The 22391-nt window shown below is 33.3% G+C and overlaps 1 protein-coding gene across 7 annotated transcripts in view; it reads left to right on the top strand.

The window, feature by feature from the left end:
* Positions 1–22391, top strand: part of U2SURP (U2 snRNP associated SURP domain containing) — a 50241-nt gene that overhangs the window by 10093 nt on the left and 17757 nt on the right. For 2 of the 7 annotated variants that reach the window (XM_072792423.1, XM_072792422.1), the window contains exons 2-19: positions 413–457; positions 1876–2007; positions 4531–4629; positions 6446–6560; positions 7020–7153; positions 9965–10032; positions 10613–10707; positions 10792–10827; positions 10918–11000; positions 11969–12134; positions 12529–12740; positions 13672–13715; positions 16800–16904; positions 17984–18050; positions 18128–18291; positions 19612–19774; positions 20212–20291; positions 21308–21395. In XM_072792423.1, the coding sequence (XP_072648524.1) occupies positions 413–457; positions 1876–2007; positions 4531–4629; positions 6446–6560; positions 7020–7153; positions 9965–10032; positions 10613–10707; positions 10792–10827; positions 10918–11000; positions 11969–12134; positions 12529–12740; positions 13672–13715; positions 16800–16904; positions 17984–18050; positions 18128–18291; positions 19612–19774; positions 20212–20291; positions 21308–21395 (1896 nt within the window). The remainder of the gene's footprint in view (positions 1–412; positions 458–1875; positions 2008–4530; positions 4630–6445; positions 6561–7019; positions 7154–9964; positions 10033–10612; positions 10708–10791; positions 10828–10917; positions 11001–11968; positions 12135–12528; positions 12741–13671; positions 13716–16799; positions 16905–17983; positions 18051–18127; positions 18292–19611; positions 19775–20211; positions 20292–21307; positions 21396–22391) is intronic. The other 5 variants (XM_072792419.1, XM_072792421.1, XM_072792420.1 and 2 more) reach the window with 5 other exon arrangements.

The raw sequence follows: 22391 nt of genomic DNA, 5'->3' as shown, positions 1-22391 counted from the left end.
AGGAAGGAGGCTTCTTGCTGCATAGCAAGAAGTTGCTGCTCTCTGTCAGTGTTGTGGCAGTAAACAGTGTATCTTATGACTTGGGAAGAGCTTTTGCACAAAAATTCTGTTGTAAAAGTAATGGTTAGGTTTCCAGTCTACGGTTTAAAAGTTTTATGCCTGAAATATATTCTGCTCTCATTTTTACCATATTTTGGCAATATGCATTCTCAATTTTACAGAATTGACTTGCACATGTATTATGGATCTCAACCTTTTTGTAAGTCTTAGATTTCCTTTGTTTGGTTTTATTAGGTGAGTAGAAATTGCTACAAGTTTGGGAAGATTAAGTCTGTATAACTTGAGACAAACTTGCTTTGTTAACATAATACATTTTCAGATCATTTAAATACTGACTTCTTAATAATTGCAGACCAGATCATCAGATGTTCATTCATCTGGATCTTCAGATGCACATGTGAGTATAAAAGGCAATCTTTGTCTTTTTTTTTTTTTTTAAAAGCATTTATTTAAGTAATCTCTACACCCAGTGTGGTTCTCAAACTCCTGTCCCTCAGATCAAGAGGTTCATTCATGCTCCATGGACTGAGACAGCCAGGTAGTCCTCGTCTTTTTTTCTTTAACATTTAATTTCTTTCTCTGTCTATTCCTATATTTATTATTTTACTTGATAAATGAATATTATATTGTATGTGTCTATTTTCTGTCATGTTTTTTAGCTAGGTGCTCTCTTTTTTTTACGTGTTCTTTTTGCATAAGTTGGCTCCCTCAGACCATGTTAGAAACCAAGTATGTATGTATCTTTATATTTTTATTGTGCTTATAAAGTTCTGCACATTCACAACTGTGTATACTTGTACATTGGCTATGGTTTGCATTATCCACACTCGTTCTTTTTTCACTGCACGGTGTACCTGTTGGAAGTCCCTGTAAGTCAACAGTTAAAGCTCTACTGTAGTCTTTCTGCTGGCATCATGATATTCCATAGGGGGAGGTACAAATGATTTTTTAAGCTGTTTCTCTATTGATGGGCATATGTTTGTTGTTTAAAGCTCTTTGACATTTTGAATAATTCTTCAGTAGACATTTCCTTTACATGTTATTACAACAGTGCGCAAAGTATGGTTTTGAGACCCTTCGGGGTTACTGAGAATCTTTTCATGGGCTTTGTGAGTTCAACTGTTTTATAATAATGCAAAGATATTTGCCTTTTTTTTTTTTTTATCATGTTGACATTTGCATTAATGACACAAAAGTAATTGATGGGTAAACTGTTGGCATCTAACATGAATTAAGCCAGTGTTGTCAAAATGTACTAGCAGTCCTTGTATTCTTCCCAATGTGGCACAATAAAAGTAAAAGTATGCTAGTTTCACTTAAGAATGTTCTTGATGAAGCAGTAAAAATTATTAATATTAAATTTTTTCCTTGTGTATGGGTCTTTTTTATGTTTTATGTGATTAAGTGGAAAGTATAAGGCATTACCTCTTCTCATGATGTTTGCCTTGAGGAAAGGTACTTGTTGGATTATGTAAGTTGAAAATTGAAAACTGGCTCCTTTTTTAATGGAACATCATTTTTACTTGACGGAACAACTAAACTGTGGTTAATCAGACATGGGTGTTTCCTCTTGAAAATGAAGGAAACAGACCTGTTACTTCAAAGAAAATTGTTACATCAAATTTGAGCTTTCAGGTACAAGTTAGAATTACGGAAAACTTTCCCTGTATTGAAGGACTTTTCTGATGAAATCAGTGATTTTAAGGGATGAGAGTTTTGATAGTCTATAGTGAAATTTGTCACTATTTGTACATTTGGGTGGTTTGTAGTTGTCTACATATGTGATTTGAAAAACTTCTTTTACTTTTCCTGAAGATGGATGCATCTGGACCCTCAGATAGTGACATGCCAAGTCGGACACGACCTAAGAGCCCAAGAAAACATAATTATAGGAATGAGAGTGCCCGTGAAAGCCTTTGTGATTCTCCTCATCAAAATCTTTCAAGAGTAAGTGTTGATAAAGATAAGAAAGGATTAATGAGTTTAATTTGTCCTTGATCAAATTTAATGGTTGAATATTTTGGTTTTGTACTGGTTCTTTTATCATGTACTATTTGAAAACATTCTTTGTTGTATTTGAGTTAATGATAAGGTCATGGAAGGAAAAAAATTTTTTTAGCTTATATGTGAGATAGATTTCATTTAAAATTTAAAAAGTTATTTAAGAAACCAAGAAGTGTTTTTGGATATAAAATGGTTAATGGTTACGTTCATTATTCCTCCCTTATACCAAACATCGAACCAAGTACCAAATGCCAGTCACTGGAAATAAATAGATGATTAAAATGCAGTTTTTGCTTTTAAAGAGCTTATAGTCTCACCATGGGAAGTAAATAGGAGCAGGTACTATTTACTCTGGTTAGTGTAGTGCCCAGGGCAGTATGAGAACTCAAAGAAGGAGCTTCTTTACTACGTGTATCTGCAAAGCGTTCTCATGCTCTTTAATCTTTTTTGTTTCATATAATTTTTCATGTGATTAAATTTGGGGAATGAATAAAAATTAAAATTTTTTTGTTTAAAGATTTTATTTATTTATTCATGAGAGACACAGAGGGAGAGGCAGAGACATAGACAGAGGGAGAGGCAGGCTCTTCGCAGGGAGCCTGATGTGGGACTCGATCCTGATCCCAGGATCGGGATCAGTCCCTGAGCCAAAGGCAGCCGCTCAACCACTGAGCCACCCAGGCATCCCAGAAATTAAATTTGGAAATAAAATGGAAGTAGGCCTCACCAGCCAGTATTAACATTGATAACACTTAATTTTTATTGTTTAATATTTCTTAGCATAAAAATATATTTTTACTTTGCTAAGATCTGTTTTATGGGAATATATTTTAAAATATTCTATTTTCAGTTCTAATTTTTTTAAATTTTAGCAAAAGTTCTGTGAAACTTCCTGATGGATGATTATATTCTTGGTGTAAACATTCCATAATTTCCATAATCATTTTTCTCTTGGGTGTTTAAGTTTAGCTGTTAGGATATAAGTAGAATTTGAACCCCTCCAATTTTGTTTTGTAAAATTATGTTTTTCATTGAATTTATATGTAATTTTGCCATTTCTTTAAAGATTTTATTTTATTCATGAGACACACACACACACACACACACACACACACACACAGAGGCAGAGAGAGGCAGAGACACAGGCAGAGGGAGAAGCAGGCTCCTGCAGGGAGCCTGATGTGGGATTCGCTCCTGGGTCTCCAGGATCATGCCCTGGGCTGAAGGTGGCGGTAAACCGCTGAGTCACCTGGGCTGCCCTCTTTAAAGTTTTAAAGTTAAAACCACAGATGCTGAATGGTGGCCAAACATTTTTCTTTCTACTTTGGGAAAAAATGTACTTTGAATCTGTTCCTGAAACCTTATTTCAACTTTTGGGTTATAAATTTTTATTTTTTCAAAGTGATTGTAATGTAACTTTAAAATAATTGATAGCAATATTACTCTTCTGTTTCTCTCAAGGGCAAGCCTGTTTAATAACCAGGGGATTGATAAAGTCTAAATTTTAATTAGTTAAATTAAATTTAGGTGGGCAAGAGTGAAACTTGCTGACCTCAATTACAGATTAACATTTTAGGTTGTATTTAACAGACATTACTTTCTTTAAGGTTATGAATCAAAATCTAACATTTAAATGAATAACTGAACAATTAAAGATCTATAGATGATTTTACTTCTGCTGAAACCTGAAATACAGTTATAATGTTCATAAACATCAGTATTACTGATGAAAAATGAGTTAATCTGCTGAATTATAAAAGGAAGTGATGTGATTTGTAGGACCTGAAGTGAAGGTTATAGATGGTATTTAGATTCCTGCTACTGAACTTTGGAAATATATGCTGCCTCTTCCCTATTTGAATGTCCGTTTTCCATCACTGCTTTTTTTGCCTGGAACCATCTGTACTTTTTCTCAAGTGCTTTTATTCTTGCTGTGGGCAAGTAGGTTGAATGAGTTCTAAGCCTTTAGCATCTCTTTCTCTCTCTCTTTCTCTCTCTTTTTTTTTTTAAAGATTTATTTATTTATTTATGATAGAGAAAGAGAGAGGCAGAGACACAGGAGGAGGGAGAAGCAGGCCCCATGCCAGGAGCCTGACGTGGGACTCGATCCCGAGACTCCAGGATCGCGCCCTGGGCCAAAGGCAGGCGCTAAACCGCTGAGCCACCCAGGGATTTCCCCCCCCCCCCCTTTTTTTTTTTACCTTTTTAAAAGAAAATGGCTTTTGTATGTTATTAACCTTTAGCTAGCAAATGAAGACATTCTTTAAGAAATACTTACATGAGAATCAAGCCCAAGGTAGGCACTTCAGAATAGCTTAAGAATGCTTAAGAATAGCCTCAGCTTTTCTGCTTTACTGTGAAATTTCTTTTTAAAAGTCCTCTAATCTGAAGAGTTGGTTACCAGTTGAGTTATAGATAGCATTAAGAATGTGTGTGTAAAGGTATGCTTTTTACTTCTTTTTATAGCCTCTTCTCGAAAACAAACTTAAAGCATTCAGTATTGGAAAAATGAGTACAGCTAAGCGAACCTTAAGTAAGAAGGAACAAGAAGAGTTAAAGAAAAAGGTAATGTTTATATTTTGAGTTATCCTTGGAAATGGTGTCAAAGTAAGGCAGGGGGTGTAGAGAAATACTTTTCAAAGATTCTTGAACGGGGTATTCTCAGCTCCCACCACCAAGTCAACTCTGTAACACAAGGTACGTTTAGAAGAGTCCTGTTTGTATCCCTGTCCCCTCCATGGCTTCTTCTGTGTAAGACTTGGTTATTTTCTGAACTTTTAAGAAACTCCTCACCTAGAAACAGTGGTCTATTCTTTTTGATAAGCAAGTGTGTGTAAAAATATATTGTATTCCTTTTTCTCAGATGATCAGTAATATGCTATATACAGTGTACTTTTCTCCATCTTGCTTTTTTCACTTAACATTGTATCTCAGAGATTACTGCAGGTATAATTGAAATGTTCCTTTGTTTTTTTAAATAGCTGTGTAGAGACATACAGTACTTATTTACTAATACTCTGTTGGGCATTTTTGTTTTGGTCTTTTGCCATTACAAATAATGCTATTAATGGATAGTGTTATGCATATAGTTTCTTTGTTAGTTTATCTTTGGGATATATACCTGTAAGTGAGATTACTGGGTTGAATGGTAAATGCATAAATGTAGCTCTGTTGAATATTGACAAATTGCTCTCTATAAAGCCAGGGCCATTTTCCACCTACTCTCAGTAATGTATGAGAGGTTGTTTACCTATAGCCTTACCAACAGAGGATGTTTTTAAAGTTTTGCCAGTTGGCTCAGTAAAAAATAGTATCTCAATGTAGTTTTAAATTTACATTTCTCTTGTAAGTAAGGTTGAACAGCTTTTGTGTTTCTGTGAGCTAGCTGTCTGCGTATATCTAACCCAGTCTTTCTAGAAATTATTGGGTTATCTCTGTTTTTAGAAACTTTGTATATTAAATATATTAACACTTGGTCTATGACACAAGGTGCAGTGTTTTTTCCCAGTCTGTCGATTGTTTTTTTATTTTGCTGCTTGTGTTTTTTTCCATGCAGAAATTGTTTATTGTTATACAACTTTCCTTAAGATTTCTAGTTTTCAGTGTTTTTCTTTCTTGGAGCTTGTAAAGAAATTTCCTCATGTTTTTTGTAATACTTTAATAGTTTCACTTAAAAAAAAGTTAAATCTGGTTCATTTGCAGTTTTTCCTTGGTATATGATGTGGAGAACTGGTTCATTTTTATTTTTATTTTTTCAAATAGTTATCAAGTTATCCCAACATCATTGAAAAGTTGATCTATTCTCCATTGATTTGAGATGCTCCTTTTATTGAATACTAAATTTCCTAGTGTTGTTGGACTTACTTCTCTATTTTCTGTTCTGTTCCATTGGCCTTTTATGCATACATGTTTTGGGTACATTGAGAAGAATTATAATTGAAATTGTCCAGGTTCTTTTTGAGCTTTTTTCCTAATGCCAACTGTAGGGTTATTGCTGCTTCAACTTCTAATACTTATGTCTTCCATGGTTTCTGAGGGAAATCTTTATAATAACTAAATTGTCATGCTTTGAAAATGTCAAAAACATGGAGTTACATGTTTTATATGGTTAGTTGTCATACAGTTTGACTTTTGATGTCTCTAAACAAATTTACTTACTGGGTCCTTTACTGGTTTCATAAATTGCCAGTAGAGGATCAAAGTCTCCCTTAGTTTCAGTGTTAATTTGTATCTAATATCTACTAAACATTAGATATTATTAACTATTAGGTTTTCCTAGTGAAGGGAAAGGTTTTATTTACATTATTCCCTAATGAGTTTCACCCCGTGTACAATAGTAATTTTCATCTTAAGTGATATTAATATCTTCATGTGTATTTAGGAAGATGAAAAGGCAGCTGCTGAGATTTATGAGGAATTTCTTGCTGCTTTTGAAGGAAGTGATGGTAATAAAGTGAAGACATTTGTGCGTGGAGGTGTGGTTAATGCAGCTAAAGGTTAGTGTCAATATTATAATCCTTGAACAAAACCAAAAATTCTTGGTAGAATGACTGTAGGCAATTATGAAAGATGTTTGGTGTCTTTTGAATTTCACATTTCTTTTTTATCAGCACCCTCTAGTGTTGATATTACTCATTAATTAGCAGAATAAATGGCCAGATGTGGATTAACGAGAAATTGGAGCCAGATAAATTTTAAAAATATTTAGTACCTTTCAGTGTTGAATATAGCAGAGCACTTTGCAAAAATTTTAATATATTTCATATTTTACTATAAAATGATTAAATTAGTATTTTTGAGAGCAAGGTGGTAGGTAATGTGAATTTAATTTCATATTATATCTTAGTGCTAAAAGCATTTTACTAATTTCTGTTCATTTTCAAATAAATAATAAAACTCCAAATAATAAATTATTTTTGAAAATTAGTTTTAAAACTTAGTGTTTTAAATTTCAGAAGAACATGAAACAGATGAAAAAAGAGGTAAAATTTATAAACCATCTTCAAGATTTGCAGATCAAAAAAATCCTCCAAATCAGTCATCCAATGAAAGACCACCGTCTCTTCTTGTGATAGAAACCAAAAAACCTGTAAGTCATAATTAAATAGGTGACTATTTATGTTCAGAGATCATACTGCCAATGATATTTTAGTACTTCCACTGTAAGCAGGACTTTGGTTTCTTGTTTTTAATTATTTTGGGAGTAGATGTTGAGTTTTGGTGTTTAATCTTCCTAGAGAAGAGTTCATAAATTAGAGTAGGGCATGTAGGCAATATTCTTCTTATATTCTTTGAGCAGTGAACCTTTGGTGTTATACTAAGAGTATACTGCAAGTAAAATGTTGACTATAGGTATAAATATAAAATAACGGGTTTGTCTTTTTAAGTAATTCTGAACTGAAATAATACCAACATGTGTAGTGGCAGTTACCTTGGAAGACTTATACGTATTCCAATAATGTATCTTTAGCCTAGGCACATTTTTGAATTTTATTTGGAATTACTATGAGCTAGTGGCACTTTCTTTTAAATATTCTCAGTGTTAGAAGATTTTTTATTTTTTGATGGTGGGATTTTTCATGGGGGTCAGAAGATAGATGTGGGTCATGTCATTTGGAGCCTCACTGGTGAAGGAATATGATTACATTGAATGATGAGATTCACTTCTCTAGTGTGACTTGGAAAATAGCTCTGAAAGCAATGGAAAAAAAAAACAGTTTTATTGAGATGTAATTCACATTACCATTTATAAAGTATACAGTTATTTTTTAAAGTGTATTCACAGTTGTGCAACAATCACTAATCTCTAATTTCAGTACATTTTTATTTCCCCAGAAAGAAACCTTATACCTATTTTTAGTCACCCCTTACCCCTGGCAGACACTAATCTACTTTTTGTCTGTATGAAATTTGCCTGTTTGAGACATTTCATGCAGATGGAATCATACAACATGTGGCTTTTTGTTTCTGGCTTCTTTACTTAGCATAATATTTCAAGGTCCATCTGTATTCTGGCACATTAGTACTGCATTCTTTTTTATAGTTGAATAATATTCTGTTTTATGGATATAACACATACTGTTTATCTGTGTATCACTTGACATTTGGGTTGTCTCCACTTTTTTGCCATTATGGATAATGTTGCTATAAACGTTTGTACGTAGGCTTTTTTTTGTGGACTTATGTATTCAGTTCTCTTATATATACCTAGGAGTGGAATTGCTAGGTCATATGGTAATTAATTTGTTTAACCTTTTAAGAAACTGCCAAAACTTTTTCAAATTAGCTATACCATTTTATAGTCTCATCAGCGTCATATGAGTGTTCTAATTTTTATACATCTTTACCAACACTTGTTAAAATTCTCTATTTTTAAAATTTTAGTCATCTCAGTGAGTGTGAAGTTGTACCTAATTGTGGCTTTGTTTTGCACTTCCCTAATGATGTTGAGCATCTTTTTATGTTTATATCATCCATTTGTAGTCTTCTGTGGAGAAATGTCTTTCAGATCCTTGACCCATTTTTTAATTGGGCGATTTGTTGTCTTTTTATTATTAAGCTGTAAAAGTATTATATGCTTCCTGAAGTCAAGTCTTTTATCAGCTATTTGATTTGCACACGTTTTCTCCCATTCTGTGATTTGTCTTTGTCCTTTATTGATAGTGTCATTTGAAGCACAAAAGTTGTTTTTTTTTTTTTTTTTTAAAGATTTTATTTATTTATTCATGATAGACACAGAGGGAGGGTGGTGGGCAGAGACACAGGCAGAGAGAGAAGCAGGCTCCATGCGGGAAGCCTGATGCAGGATTCAATCCTGGGACTCCAGGATCACGCTGTGGGCCAAAGGCAGGCCCACCCAGGGCCACCCAAGGTGGCTACCCAGCCACCCTGAAGCACAAAAGTTTTTAATTGTTTTTTTTTTTTTTTTTCAAAAGTTTTTAATTGTAATGAAAGTTTATCAGTTTTATTTTTATGTCACTTGTGCTTTTAATGTCATATCTAAGAAACTATTGCCTCAAAATCCTGAAGATTTATTCCTGTGTTTTTCTCTTTGAGTTTTATAGTTTTAGTGCTTAAATTTAGGTATTTGAGTCATTTGAGTTAATCTTTGTGTGTGGTGAGAAGAAGAGTTCCAACCCCAGTTTCTTCTTGCATGTGGATATTCGATGGTTCTCACACTTTTTGTGAAAATAGGCTATTTCTTCCCCCTTAAATTATTTTGGCACTTTTAAGAGAGCGATTTCAAAAGCAGTTTTATTTATTTATTTTTAGATTTTTAAAGAAGATTTTATTTATTCACAAAAGACAAAGAAAGAGGCAAAGATATAGGCAGAGAGAGAAGCAGGCTCCCTGTGGGAAGCCTGATATGGAACTCAATCCCGGGACTCTGGGATCAGGACCTGAGCTGAAGGCAGATGCTCCACCACTGAGCCACCCAGGTGCCCCTCAAAAGTAGTTTTTAAAGAGGAATTCCAAAGATGTTACTGATTATTTCAATAATTCATAGTCCTCTTAAGGTGACTGTTTTGAAGAGCGTATTTTTGGTAGTTGCTCATGGTGGTTACTTGGCAGTTCAATTCCTTTATGTTCATTAGTTTTGCCCCCTGATTCCCTCTAACAATATTCAGGCCTAAGTATCACAGGCTTTTGGGAGATAAAGTTTGTGGCTGCTTTGCTTTAAGACTGCTGCATGTCATTTTCTTTAATTGCTTTAATAATCAAATTGTTAAATTCTTAGTTCGAGAGAACAGGAAGGAAATGCAGTGAGAACAGAAGCATTCATTTTAATTTGAACATAATTGGCACTAAAATAAAAATTATTTAAAATGATCTGATTATTGAACCATTAGTTTTGTTTAACCATTTTTGTTTGAAGTATAACTTGTCATATCCTTCATAGCCACTGAAGAAAGGGGAGAAAGAAAAGAAAAAAAGCAATTTGGAACTCTTCAAAGAAGAATTGAAACAGTAAGTTTTATAGTATGGAGAATGGTTATCATAGGTATATTGAGCCGATACTTAGAGAAGCAGGTATGGAGAAGCAGGTATAGTGTACCAGTTAGCTATCACTAACTCCCTTACCTATGGTGAAGTTGCTTTAGATATTAGTGATTTTTTTAGGGTGTTTTTGAAAATGTATTAGCATGTCATCCAGCATCTAGATTGGTAACAAAATATGGATGCAATTCAATTGATTTATCTAATGTCCGGAGTCCTGTTTGCAGTGGAAACAATGTAGTCACTGAGGTAGGGGTGAGGAGTGAGCAAACTTAACCAAGAAAGGACAGATTCAGTGGTTTTAATGTTGAATTTGCTCCTCACCTTAGAAGTGGGTTTTGTATTCTAATGCTTGCATGACATATCAGAAATTTGCTCATGACTAATAGCTGAGGGACTTTCTTTCTAATCTCGGTTGTTAGTGCTGGCATTTAATTACTTACAAATATTTCAAGTTATATGAACATGGTACCTGGATAACTTATATTCTTAATAACTGTGAATGAACAACTTTTGGCTCATTATTAGTGATAACAAATGTTTTCAACAGAATTCAGGAAGAGCGTGATGAGAGACATAAGACAAAAGGCAGGTTAAGCCGATTTGAGCCTCCTCAGTCAGATTCTGATGGTCAGCGTCGTTCTAGTAAGTGGCATTTATTTTAATGTTTATATTTGTGATTAACTATTCTAAAAAACTAAGAACTGTTTTCTTTTCCTTCCTTTAAAGTGGATGCGCCTTCCAGAAGAAATAGATCATCTGGTGGTAATACAGTTTTTTGCTTTTTTAATTAATAGAAATTGTCCAAATTTTGTAGTTTGCAGGTTATAATTTTTTTCCCCCTCTTTGTCCTAGTTCTTGATGATTATGCACCTGGCTCACATGATGTAGGAGATCCAAGCACTACTAATTTATATCTTGGAAACATTAATCCACAGGTAATATTAGAAAAGTTAGATGAACATTGGCTCATATTTTTTATAATTATGGAAGAAAACTGCCTTGTCAATGAAAAAATAAAATCAAGCACCTGAAGTAAGCAGACTTGATGGAACTTCAGAAACTATAGAAGTCTCTAAAATTATCTTATAAAATTGAGGCTTGTTGATATGGCTGAACTGTCTTGCCACAGTGCTTATCTCGTCTTTCTCTGACTAGACTATCTGAATTTGAAATGTCTTACTGTGTACTGATTTTTTTTTATTTATCAAATCATGATCTGTGGTGGACAGTGCTCTTTTGAGACTACCTTATGCATAGCTTGCTTCCTTAATGATATCCTTTTTCTTTTTTCTTTTCACGATAGCAAACTAGTAATTTGTGCTTCTTCTTAATTCTTTTCCTCACTTCAGCGTTACTTGTGTTATGAAGAATGTAGTGGTAGTTATCCATAATATGCTCTTTTAAATTATGTATGTTTTGGACCTCATTGTGTATTTACTCTTTTCTCTCTTCTTGATAATGTTGGGTATTGGAAAAAGAGAAAGTGATCAGATCTTTTTTTTTGCTTTCATTACCAACATATATTTTTTACTTGTCTTAAATGTGATAATCACTGTTGCCTGATAAACGTTGCTAAATGCAAAAACAAACCAGTGCCGAAGAACAGCTTATTTTAAATATGCAAGATCTCAAAAGGAACAGGAGGAGAGCTAGATAGAGGTGTACTTTTGATTTATTTAGCCACCAAGCCTCCTCACCCTGAACACTTGTGTTTCTGGTATGAAAAGATTTGTGAATGTCACCTGAGGGCAAGATTTTACTGTATAGAGGTCCTGGTGCTTCAGTGGAAAATTGTAGCATTGATATGTCTCACTGTTCATTTTGTAAACATTTGCTTGCTTTTGGATAGAATTTCCCCCTTTTATTTGCATACCAAAAAAACCCCTCATATGCTTTTTAATAGATGAATGAAGAAATGCTTTGTCAAGAATTTGGAAGATTTGGACCCTTAGCCAGTGTGAAAATTATGTGGCCTAGAACTGATGAAGAAAGAGCAAGAGAGAGAAATTGTGGCTTTGTGGCTTTTATGAATAGAAGAGATGCTGAAAGAGCTTTAAAAAATTTAAATGGTAAGAAAGTTTTTATTGTCTACTATAGAATTCACTTTTTTTCCTGGCTCTGAAAAGTATTTATAAAAACTCGGGGGGGGGGGCAGCCTTGGGGGCTCAGCAGTTTAGCGCCACCTTCAGCCCAGGATGTGATTCTGGAGACGCGGGATCTAGTCCCATGTCGGGCTCCCTGCATGGAGCCTACTTCTCCCTCTGCCTCTCTCTCTCTCTCTCTCTCTCTCTCTCTGTGTCTCTCATGAATGAATAAATAAAATCTTTAAAACAAACAAACAAAACACCTCTAGGGGGAAAATGGACCAGAACTGGAAAGGTTAAACATGAAAAATAATTCAAATTAACAGAAATTTTTTCTTTTGAGAGTTAACCAGGGTGACCTTTCTTTTCTTTTTTGTAGGAAAGATGATTATGTCTTTTGAAATGAAGTTAGGTTGGGGTAAAGCTGTGCCTATTCCTCCACATCCAATATACATTCCGCCTTCTATGATGGAACATACACTTCCCCCACCTCCATCAGGACTGCCTTTTAATGCGCAGCCTAGAGAGAGGTTAAAAAACCCCAATGCTCCAATGTTACCGCCACCTAAAAACAAGGAGGATTTTGAGAAGGTAATTTAAAAAATGTACATAGGGCCGCATCTTAATTTGTAAATACTAAATCTGTGGTAGTCTTTCTTTTCAATAATTTTATAGAAAGTGTGTGTGTAATTCTGTTTGACAACTCTGAAAGAAATAAGTAGATGTGTTCCCTGCCTTAGCCCATGGAAACCCTATATTGAAATACTAGGTCATATTTTTATTTGTGGCTACCATTCCTTTTTTGACCACTTAAGTTTTTTTCCCTTTTGTCCACTGTTGTATCCAGGTTTGCTTAAGTGCAGTATCTAAATTTACTTTGTTCTGAGAAAGTGATATTTTGTATTTGGTTAAGTGACTTTTCAATTAGAAAAACCTAAATAGTTAAACTGTTTGGATGGCTGCTAGCTAACTTAGTTCTCAGGATCTGAGATGTTAGAGTATTTGAGAGCGTATGTGGTTTTTTAAAACAGTTAACTGCTCTAGTTAAAAGCAAAGGGTGAGTATTTTCTTTTTATTAAACATAAAACCAACTTAATTTCAAGTTTATAAGAATTTGTTGGTTCTATTATGAAATAATTACACTTAAAATGACAGGGCTGGTTTTAAAGGCTTGGGAACAAAGTAGCAAACTGTATGGTCAGAGGCAAACAGTTAATTATTTCACAAATTAAAATCTTTATCTGATAATTCTCAGTGTAGTACCTATTTCAGTGCATTGATGTGCATTCTGGCAGGAATGTTCTGATTCTTTGCATTTGGTGAACATTTATTGTTCACTGAACACATCCATTTGCATTTATGTAATTGCTTAGTGTATAATTACTTCAAATGCAGTGATTGCCTGCAAAACTTTGTGATTAGATGTGTAGTGTTTTCAATGCATTATGTATATTTTTGCTTGTTACTTGTTAACAATACTCACATATTCTATGTTTATTATCTGATGTGACTTCATATACAGACTCTGTCGCAAGCCATAGTCAAAGTGGTTATCCCAACAGAAAGGTACATGTTTTTCTTTATTATTACTGATCTAAATATAGACAATATCCCCTTCTGAATTAAAAAAAAACTGGTGTTGAGGAAAAGGTAATATCTTGACTGAGCAATGGTTCCTTCCCAGTACTTTTTTGGGGGGATATGTGACTAACTCTAGTATACTTTGCAATTTTATGTCATTATCTTTTTGTTTTTATTGTTGTCAAAGTAGGGAATTTTATAGCTTTAGTAGTTAGAATGTGTTTGATTTAATCTGGAGTTGTTAGCCTGATAATATTAGACTATTGTGATGGGAAAATAGGTGTTTTAATGTATCTTAAATTGCATATAATGTTACAATTTGACCCAATCTGTTTTTTTTCTCTTGGTTCCTGAATTACTGTGTTTAATATGCAACCTTAGTTTGAGTTCTCCTTATGGAAGGGCATAGCTTTGGTTTTTTCTAATTGATTAGGAATTCCTATTATTTTCATGAACACTGAACATACTAGAAATTTTTTTCGTGGTAACAAAGGTGTTTGGAATTCTTTTATTTTCCTTTCTTCCTTTTTTTCTTTTTCAACATAATGATAAAGCAGAAGAATTCATGCTCTAGGTATGCTCTTGCTCAGTCAAGCTAAGCCTTTTCCCAAACACAGGAACACAACACTGGTTGAATAATAAATGAACACAAAAGAATACCAAATTCTCTTTGACATTGGCCTTGGTGAGCAACACCAGCTGAACTGTCTGCGGCAGCGGGGGACCAGGAAAACATCATGGGATGGATTGGGAAAGTATACAGTTTTTGACCAGACATTGGTACGATCGACTCCAATAAATGTGGTTTTATTATAACTAGAGACAATTTTTTGGTTTTTTTTTTTTTTTGTTATTGTTGCCCAGAGTAAGATAATTGCCATTTTAAAATAAAATAATGCACTTTAAAATATATCATCTTTTTGTACTACACTGTTTCATTCTGATAGAAAAGTCACCCTTTTAAAAATGATGTTAAATACACAATCTTTAAATAAAAATGTGATTACAATTCTTTAATAATCTTGAATTCAAGCTAGTAACAACTAATTGTCAGATTTTGATTTTAAATAATCACATGAAACATTTTAAAACTTTTAAACTTTAAATTTTCTAAAAATACATTTTACCAGTTTACAAGCCTGTTTAAAACTATAGTGGGTTATTTTTCCACTGATAAAGCATTCAGAGGAAAGTATTTTTGTAGCATTCAAAAAGCATATTCCAGTAGTAGCTTTACAGTGGTTCAGCTTATTTCTAAACTAAAATTTGAGTATACATTTTGTTGAAGCTTCTTAACTCACCATTACAGTGAATCCTTTGTTTAAACTTGCTAAACCATTTTTCATTTATAATATTCAAGTCAAGTTGCATTTGACTTAATTCATACAAGTTTCTGGATGTATAGTATTTGTCCCCCAGTAATTGATTTTATATATTACGATATTCGCATAAAATATCCCTTCACTTGAATTTGACATATACCAGCAGGAGTTTTGGAACTGAATCATAAGTTTACATTATCTCCCTTCTCTCAAAATAATATACCTATATGGGTGCTGAGAATACATTCTCATTTGGATATCAAGAGCTGCATATTTGCAGAATAATTAATACTTCTGTGAAAGACAAGTAATTTTTAGATATAAAATTCAGTGATGCTTTTTTGTTTGTTTTAACAATTTGAGGTTGAATTAATAGTTTTAAATATTAGTTTCCCCTTTATTAAAGATTTAAACTTTCGTATAATTTTTTTGACCTAGTGGAGGTCAAAAAAATTAAATTTTTTCACCATATAGAGATTTTAGTGTTCATTTAAGTAGGTTGGTTTGAATTGTGAGAAAATAATTACAGTGACCATGAGATAAATTATTTTATTGTTTATGTACTCTGAAGCAGGGCATTATAGAGCCAAAAAAATCTGTCTTATTCTATAACTACATATCTATTTATATTCTAGCAATTACATGAACTTAATTTGAGCTGGGAATGCTAAAGGTGTAATTTAGTGTGTGCCTTGTACCAAGAGCCAATATCCTTTTGCTTTTCCCAATTACCATTTGCTTACTCTGTATGCTGGGGACTGGTGAAGTGAGAAGTCAAAAGCAGCTTATAATAAGCTGAGTCATTTTTGCTAGATGCTTTAATCAATGTCTAAAATAGTGTTTTATGTCACATGATTTTAGAACCTAGATTTTCAAAATAAAGATTTTCTTATGAACCCAGCCAATAAAATGACTACTAAAAAATTGAAGTTTCTTTTTGGCTTAAATATTGGAAAGTAATTGTTCTGAAAAATGGGAAAGGCATCTCACCATGTCCCTTATTTTGGAATATTTTGGAAAGAGGACTCCATTTAAGGCTTTGGCAATATAATTGCTTCATTGAGTCATAATATTCAGGCAGAATTATACATGTCATGAGTTGTATGAACCATTTGAAGTGTGATCCAAAGGGATGTTGCCTCATTAAAGGTCAGATTCAATAAAAACTCTGTCTGCTGTATGTGTACCAGAAAAGCACTAGAGTTGGATGGATTTTTTATTAAATCAGGCCTTAAACTTGTTAATTAGTTTTGCATTTTTTACAAATTATAGTCATGTATATAACATTTCAATACCACCACAAAAGTGCTTGGTTTAGGAATATTTTCTTTTAAAACTGAGATAGTGTGTAAGTTTTTAGATGGCTATGATAACATGTAAGCTGTAAGTTTACTGATTTTATATATTTGCAGCTTTCCAATTAGTTGTGATTCATAATTTAATGTTTTGCATTTGGAAAATAAAATTAAGTGGCATTTAGAAAAAAATATTTATTGCTATGAAGCTGTGTTGTGGTTTCCCACCTTCCCTTCACCTTTCCTTCCCCTCCCACTCCCTTATCCCCATTGTCCCACTCCCTCTTAATGCACAAGGCATTAACATATGCTCCAGGTTATTTTTTGGCATAAAATTTTGTATTAGTCAGCAGAATAATCTTTTTCTGCACATTTATAGTAACTTAGGTCAAGTATAGTTTTATATAGTGGTAGGTCTGAATCCATTTTCTTTAACTGTGTTGTTGTTGTAGGAATTTGCTCGCCCTGATACATCGAATGATAGAGTTTGTTGTACGTGAAGGGCCAATGTTTGAAGCTATGATTATGAACAGAGAAATCAACAATCCTATGTTCAGGTGTGCATTTTTTTTATTGTGGTAAAATATACAAATAATAGAAAATGTACCATTTTTGCCATTTTTAACATGTACAGTTGAGTGACATCAAGTGCGTTCACATTTTCGTGCAAACCGTCACCACTATCTCTAGAAATTTTCTCATCTCCCGTGACTGACATTGTACCCCTTGTACAGTAACTCTATATCCTGGGTCTTCCAGCCTCTGGTAGCCACCATTCTACTTTGTCTCTTTGAATTTATTTACTCTAGTTAACTCATATAAGTGGAATCATTCAGTCCTTGTACTTTGAGACTCACTTCATTAAGCAGATCTTCAAGATTTGTCCATGTCGAAGCATGTATCAGAATTTCTTTACCTTTTAAAGCTGAATCTAGTCCATTGCATGTATTTACCACGTTTTTTATCCTCAGGTGTGCACTTAAAAAATACTTTTAACTTATTTTTTGGAATTAAAAATATTTCCAAGAATAAAGTTCTAAAAGTGTGTGATGATTTTTGCAATGGGTTGAGAAGGTAGTTTTAGTAATTAGACTGGATGTACTTGGGTCAGTTTTCCATCTGATTTTAATTTAAGTTAATTAAATAACATTGGTTTTAGCAGTCTCTGGGAGGAAAATACTACTCTTTATGTTTTCCAGTGAAAGAGTTCTTCATAGTAGAACAATAGAGCTTTATAGAAAATTGCTTATCTTCTGATAGGTATGGTATCTAAGACATTTATTTAACACTCCTAAGTCTTCTAAAACCCGCTCCTTTTGAAATTTCTGTTTTGGGAAAATCCATTGCCATATATAATACCTGACATAAGTGTTCAATAAAATTGGTTGTAAGACTCAGTAAGATGCATACATACCTTCTGAGAACTAATGTTCATCACAAAGGCAGTCTGGGGGCTAGGGTGAAGAAGGGAATAGATGGCAGAAGGCAGTGGGTGAGGATTTCTTTTAGGGATCTTTGCTTTTGGTTTTATTTAAAATGAAATAGGCAAATAATATTTCTCATTTGTTTACATTTAATTGAAGACATTTCTTTGTTAAAGTGTATGATGTTTAATTTTTTGTTTGTTTTGTTTTAGATTCTTATTTGAAAACCAGACACCAGCCCATGTTTACTATAGGTGGAAGCTTTATTCTATTCTGCAGGTAAGTGGAATCAAAACTTTGTTAACTTTAGCTCTGAGATATTTTGCCTTTCTAATAACATTCTGGACATTTATTAGGGAGATTCTCCAACTAAGTGGCGGACAGAAGATTTTCGTATGTTCAAAAATGGGTCTTTCTGGAGGCCACCACCATTAAATCCATACCTGCATGGGATGTCAGAAGAGCAAGAAACAGAAGCTTTTGTAGAGGAGCCCAGTAAAAAGGGAGCACTTAAGGAAGAGTAAGAATTTTTTCTTTTCCTGTTACATATTCAGAAAAGTTGCTTTAATAATCGCTTTAATTAATGGTCTTACTGAGATGTTAGCCCTAAAATAAAATGTTTTTTCTTTTACTTGTGTGAATGATTAAAATATTAACATTTCTCATCATGTGCTATGTAATTTGAAATGTCCTGGCAAGTATAAGTGTGTGTCCTTTTGACCTTTTTCTCTCCTTTTGATAAAAAACCTTCTAAACCTCTCATCGGTTGGTGGTGATCTCTTAGCAATGATTCTCTAGCAGTGAAGTATTTGTGATTCTTACAGAAATTATCTTGGGACCTTTAGAATTCTTGGCTCTCTGAATGCAACATTAAAGAAGAAAAAATTACTGTAGAGCTTTGTGAAGTCTGATGGTTGGTTATGCAGTCTTTCCACAAGAGTTTGCAGTGTGTGGCCACCATGAAAACATATTTGTTAGTCTTCAGTTCAGTCAGCATGGGTACAGTGAAGTTAGTCTGGTTTAAGAAGCAGAAACAAGTACTATTAAGTATTAAGAGGAAGTTCTGTATGCTTCATGGGAAAAAATCGGCTAAAAGATTGTGGCGTATGCTCTGAATACTAGCTGCATTGATGCATTGTTTGTAAAAGCATTTGCTAATGCAGAGCTATATGTATTTGAAACATATTTGCTTCTGAAGAGGTATTTTCATCATTACTTTTGCCCAGGGATCTGCAAACTCATCCTGTATGTTAAATCTGGCTGTCTCATGTTTTTGTAAACAGACTTATTGGAGCACAATCATGATCCCCCCTACCCCCTTTATATGTTGTCTATGGCTTTTTTCATGTTAATAGCAGTGGAATCAGGTAACTACAAGAGAGACTATATGACCTGTAAAGCCTAAAATATATACTGTATGATCCTTTACCAAGTTTGCCAGCACCTGCTTTAGCCTGTTCTATTTCAGAAGTGCTAAAGTAACTGACTTCAAAAGAGAGTGAAGAACATGGAGGCCTTTTTTTTTCCCCCCACTGTAATGGGGTAATAGGACTGGGACACTCTCAAACATTCTTGAAACAAATGCCCATAATTTAAAATTTACTTTATTTGTAAACTAAAAATCACTGGAATCCTTTATTCACAAAGGAAATATTCTTTCCCCATGAGCTCTTCAAAGAAATGTATTCTATTTGGGGGATTTAAATCAGACTTAACACAATTTAGTCTTCAGAATTTTATCCAACTGGGCTTTAAAGAAATTAGTTTGTGAGCAGAAACTATAATGGAATTTGAAATTTATATCTGTAAATATTTATAAGCTAAAAACATTTGTATTCAGACAGAGGGACAAATTAGAAGAAATCCTACGGGGGTTAACTCCAAGGAAAAATGATATTGGAGATGCAATGGTTTTCTGTCTTAATAATGCTGAAGCTGCTGAAGAAATAGTGGATTGCATTACTGAGTCATTGTCCATCTTAAAGACACCCCTCCCCAAAAAGGTATGGAAGTGATTTCTCTTTATGGAACACTTAATTAAGTAAAAGAGAGATAATAGTTGATTTCTTTTTGGATTGAAATTGGTGGTTTTTTTTTCTGTTTGTTTGTTTTGTTTTTGCATGAAGAACTTGACTGAAGAGATCTTTCCCATGTAGTCTTATTTTCCTCCTCTCTGGGGAAACTTGTTATGTTAATTCTATATACAGGTTATCAACAGGTTGAAATGTAAAGAAGTTACATATTTTATCCCTGCCAAAGTAGTGGCTTTGGTAATGTTGAGTTTCTTATAACTTTTCTAATTAGCTGTTTTTACTGTAGCTAAACATTAGCCTTACACCACTGATTGCAAAAAAATTTCAGTATTGAATTTTTTCTAGATACATTATTTGCTGCTGGTTTTTATTTTTAATCTCTTTTATGTTATCTTTTGGTATTCTAGATTGCCAGATTATATTTGGTTTCTGATGTTTTGTATAACTCTTCAGCCAAAGTTGCCAATGCTTCATATTATAGAAAATTGTAAGTATAATGGTGTAAGCTGATATTCCTGAAATAAAACATTAAGGGTAAGGAATTAAAAAAAAGAGGACTGTTCTGTTAGTTAATAGTCTCAGTAATAAATAATTTGAATTTTTTCTTAGTTTATAGAATTTTCTAAAAAATTTGCTGCATTCATTAAACCACTTTAATGTATAGAAAGTTTTCATATCAGTTTCTTGATAAATTATACTAGAACAAATAAGAGTTAAAAAATAACTATTTTTATCGAACATTTAGCCACTTGTGTAGTAAATAAACGGAAACAATAGAAATAGTGGCAGGCATAAAGGAAGAGACCAAAGACAGAACATGAACTGTTTGTAAAGCTATGTTCTCTTTTGATCATCATTGTATTGGTGTAGTTCACTGTGATTGTTTTCCGAGGCAGTAGGAAATTATGTTGCTCTCTTGTAATTAATATATACTTCCTCCTCAGAGTTCCTTTTTGGTGTTTATGAATCAGGGAGACTTTTCTCCAGAAGTCGATGCTGAAATGACATTTGGAGATATGAGTCTTAATCTTAGCTCTGTTATTAGGTTTTTTTTTTTTTTTTTTTCTTTTTCCCTTGGACAAGTTACTTTTCCTATATTATAAAACAAAGAGGTCAGTTTAGGTAGCAGAAAGTATCCTAAATGTAAAGTTCCTTGTTAATCAAGGGAACTAATTTTTTGCAGGAGAGTAATTTAGGTTAAGGCATTTAATTACAGTTTTAAGGATTAAGACACCTCGTTCTTGATTTTTTTTTTAATTTATTTTTTATTGGTGTTCAATTTACTAACATACAGAATAACCCCCAGTGCCCGTCACCCATTCACTCCCACCCCCCGCCCTCCTCCCCTCGTTCTTGATTTTTAAAGAATTACTTGATTAATTTATTTTTAAGGTTTTTTTTTTTTTTTAAAGTTCTAGAGAGGTTTTCATTGGCTAGCATGCTGAAATAGATACGGATTTTTTGAATAAATTCTATTGTAAATATATATTATTTGAATTTCAGTTTTGAAACAAAGTTATGTCAGATATTTTCAGACCTCAATGCTACCTATCGTACAATTCAAGGCCATTTACAGTCTGAAAACTTCAAGGTATGTTTATTGTTTTATTTTTTCCCTAGTGTTAAACGGGGTAGGGGCTGGCAAGCACATTGGAGGGTTAGAAAAGTACATAGGACAAGTCTAAGACACATTGTGTATTTTTCAGAAATTATTGTTTTAAAATTTACTGCCATTTTATCTTTAGTATCAAAAATGTCTGAAAGTTTGAAATATATTATGTAGTGTTACTTGATTGGGTGTTTGTTTTAGTTTGAAGTGTTTTGTTTAAATGTTTTAAATATTAGTCTTTTCACAAAAAACCATTCAGAATATCACTTGTTTTGAATGGTATGTATAATTTGGCTGGAGTAGGAACATGCTTTTAGCTATTCATGTTTAGAAAGTATATTTAGTTATTTTTTATAATCTTTTAGCTGTGGACCAGTGTTAAGAAAAGCCAAACAAAATACCTTGCATGTAATGGAATAAATAGATGCTATTTTCATGGGAGGAAGACTTCTATTAAGGAAATTTTCAGCCTGGGAAGATGCCCAATGACCCCATCATTTAGGGAATTTAAACAACTCCATTTAAAAATTCTTTTACTTTAAATTTTGACTGTAAATCAGAGCTTATAGAAAAGTTTAGAGATGGGACAGAGGAAGAAGTATTAGCCAGAATCAGGAAGTATTTCATTGGACCATAAAGGAATTCAGGAATATCAAAACTACCTTGATACCTAATTTTCACAAATGTCTAAGGTTTTATTCCCAGAGTGTGGCCTCATGTGTACCACTAGTGATATGGGACATTAATCTTAGGTGGTCAAGAACCAAACAAACAGTTACTGTTTCTTTTTCATTATACTTATTTCTAATTTTATTCCCTTTTAGTTAGGAGGTGACATTGATTTTTTAAAAATATAATGATAGTTATTTTCTGTTAAGGATGTTGGTTTAAAGCAAAATTCAGCAAATTGTGATGGCCATTATCCTGAGATAAAGTTTGAGATATATTGCCCTAAATAATAATTCATTGTCTTTTTCC

Source organism: Canis lupus, chromosome 22 (assembly GCF_048164855.1).
Source record: "Canis lupus baileyi chromosome 22, mCanLup2.hap1, whole genome shotgun sequence".
NCBI classification, from domain to species: domain Eukaryota; kingdom Metazoa; phylum Chordata; class Mammalia; order Carnivora; family Canidae; genus Canis; species Canis lupus.
The sequence above is the reverse complement of the archived record's forward strand: the minus strand, read 5'-3'. Positions and strand labels throughout refer to the sequence as shown.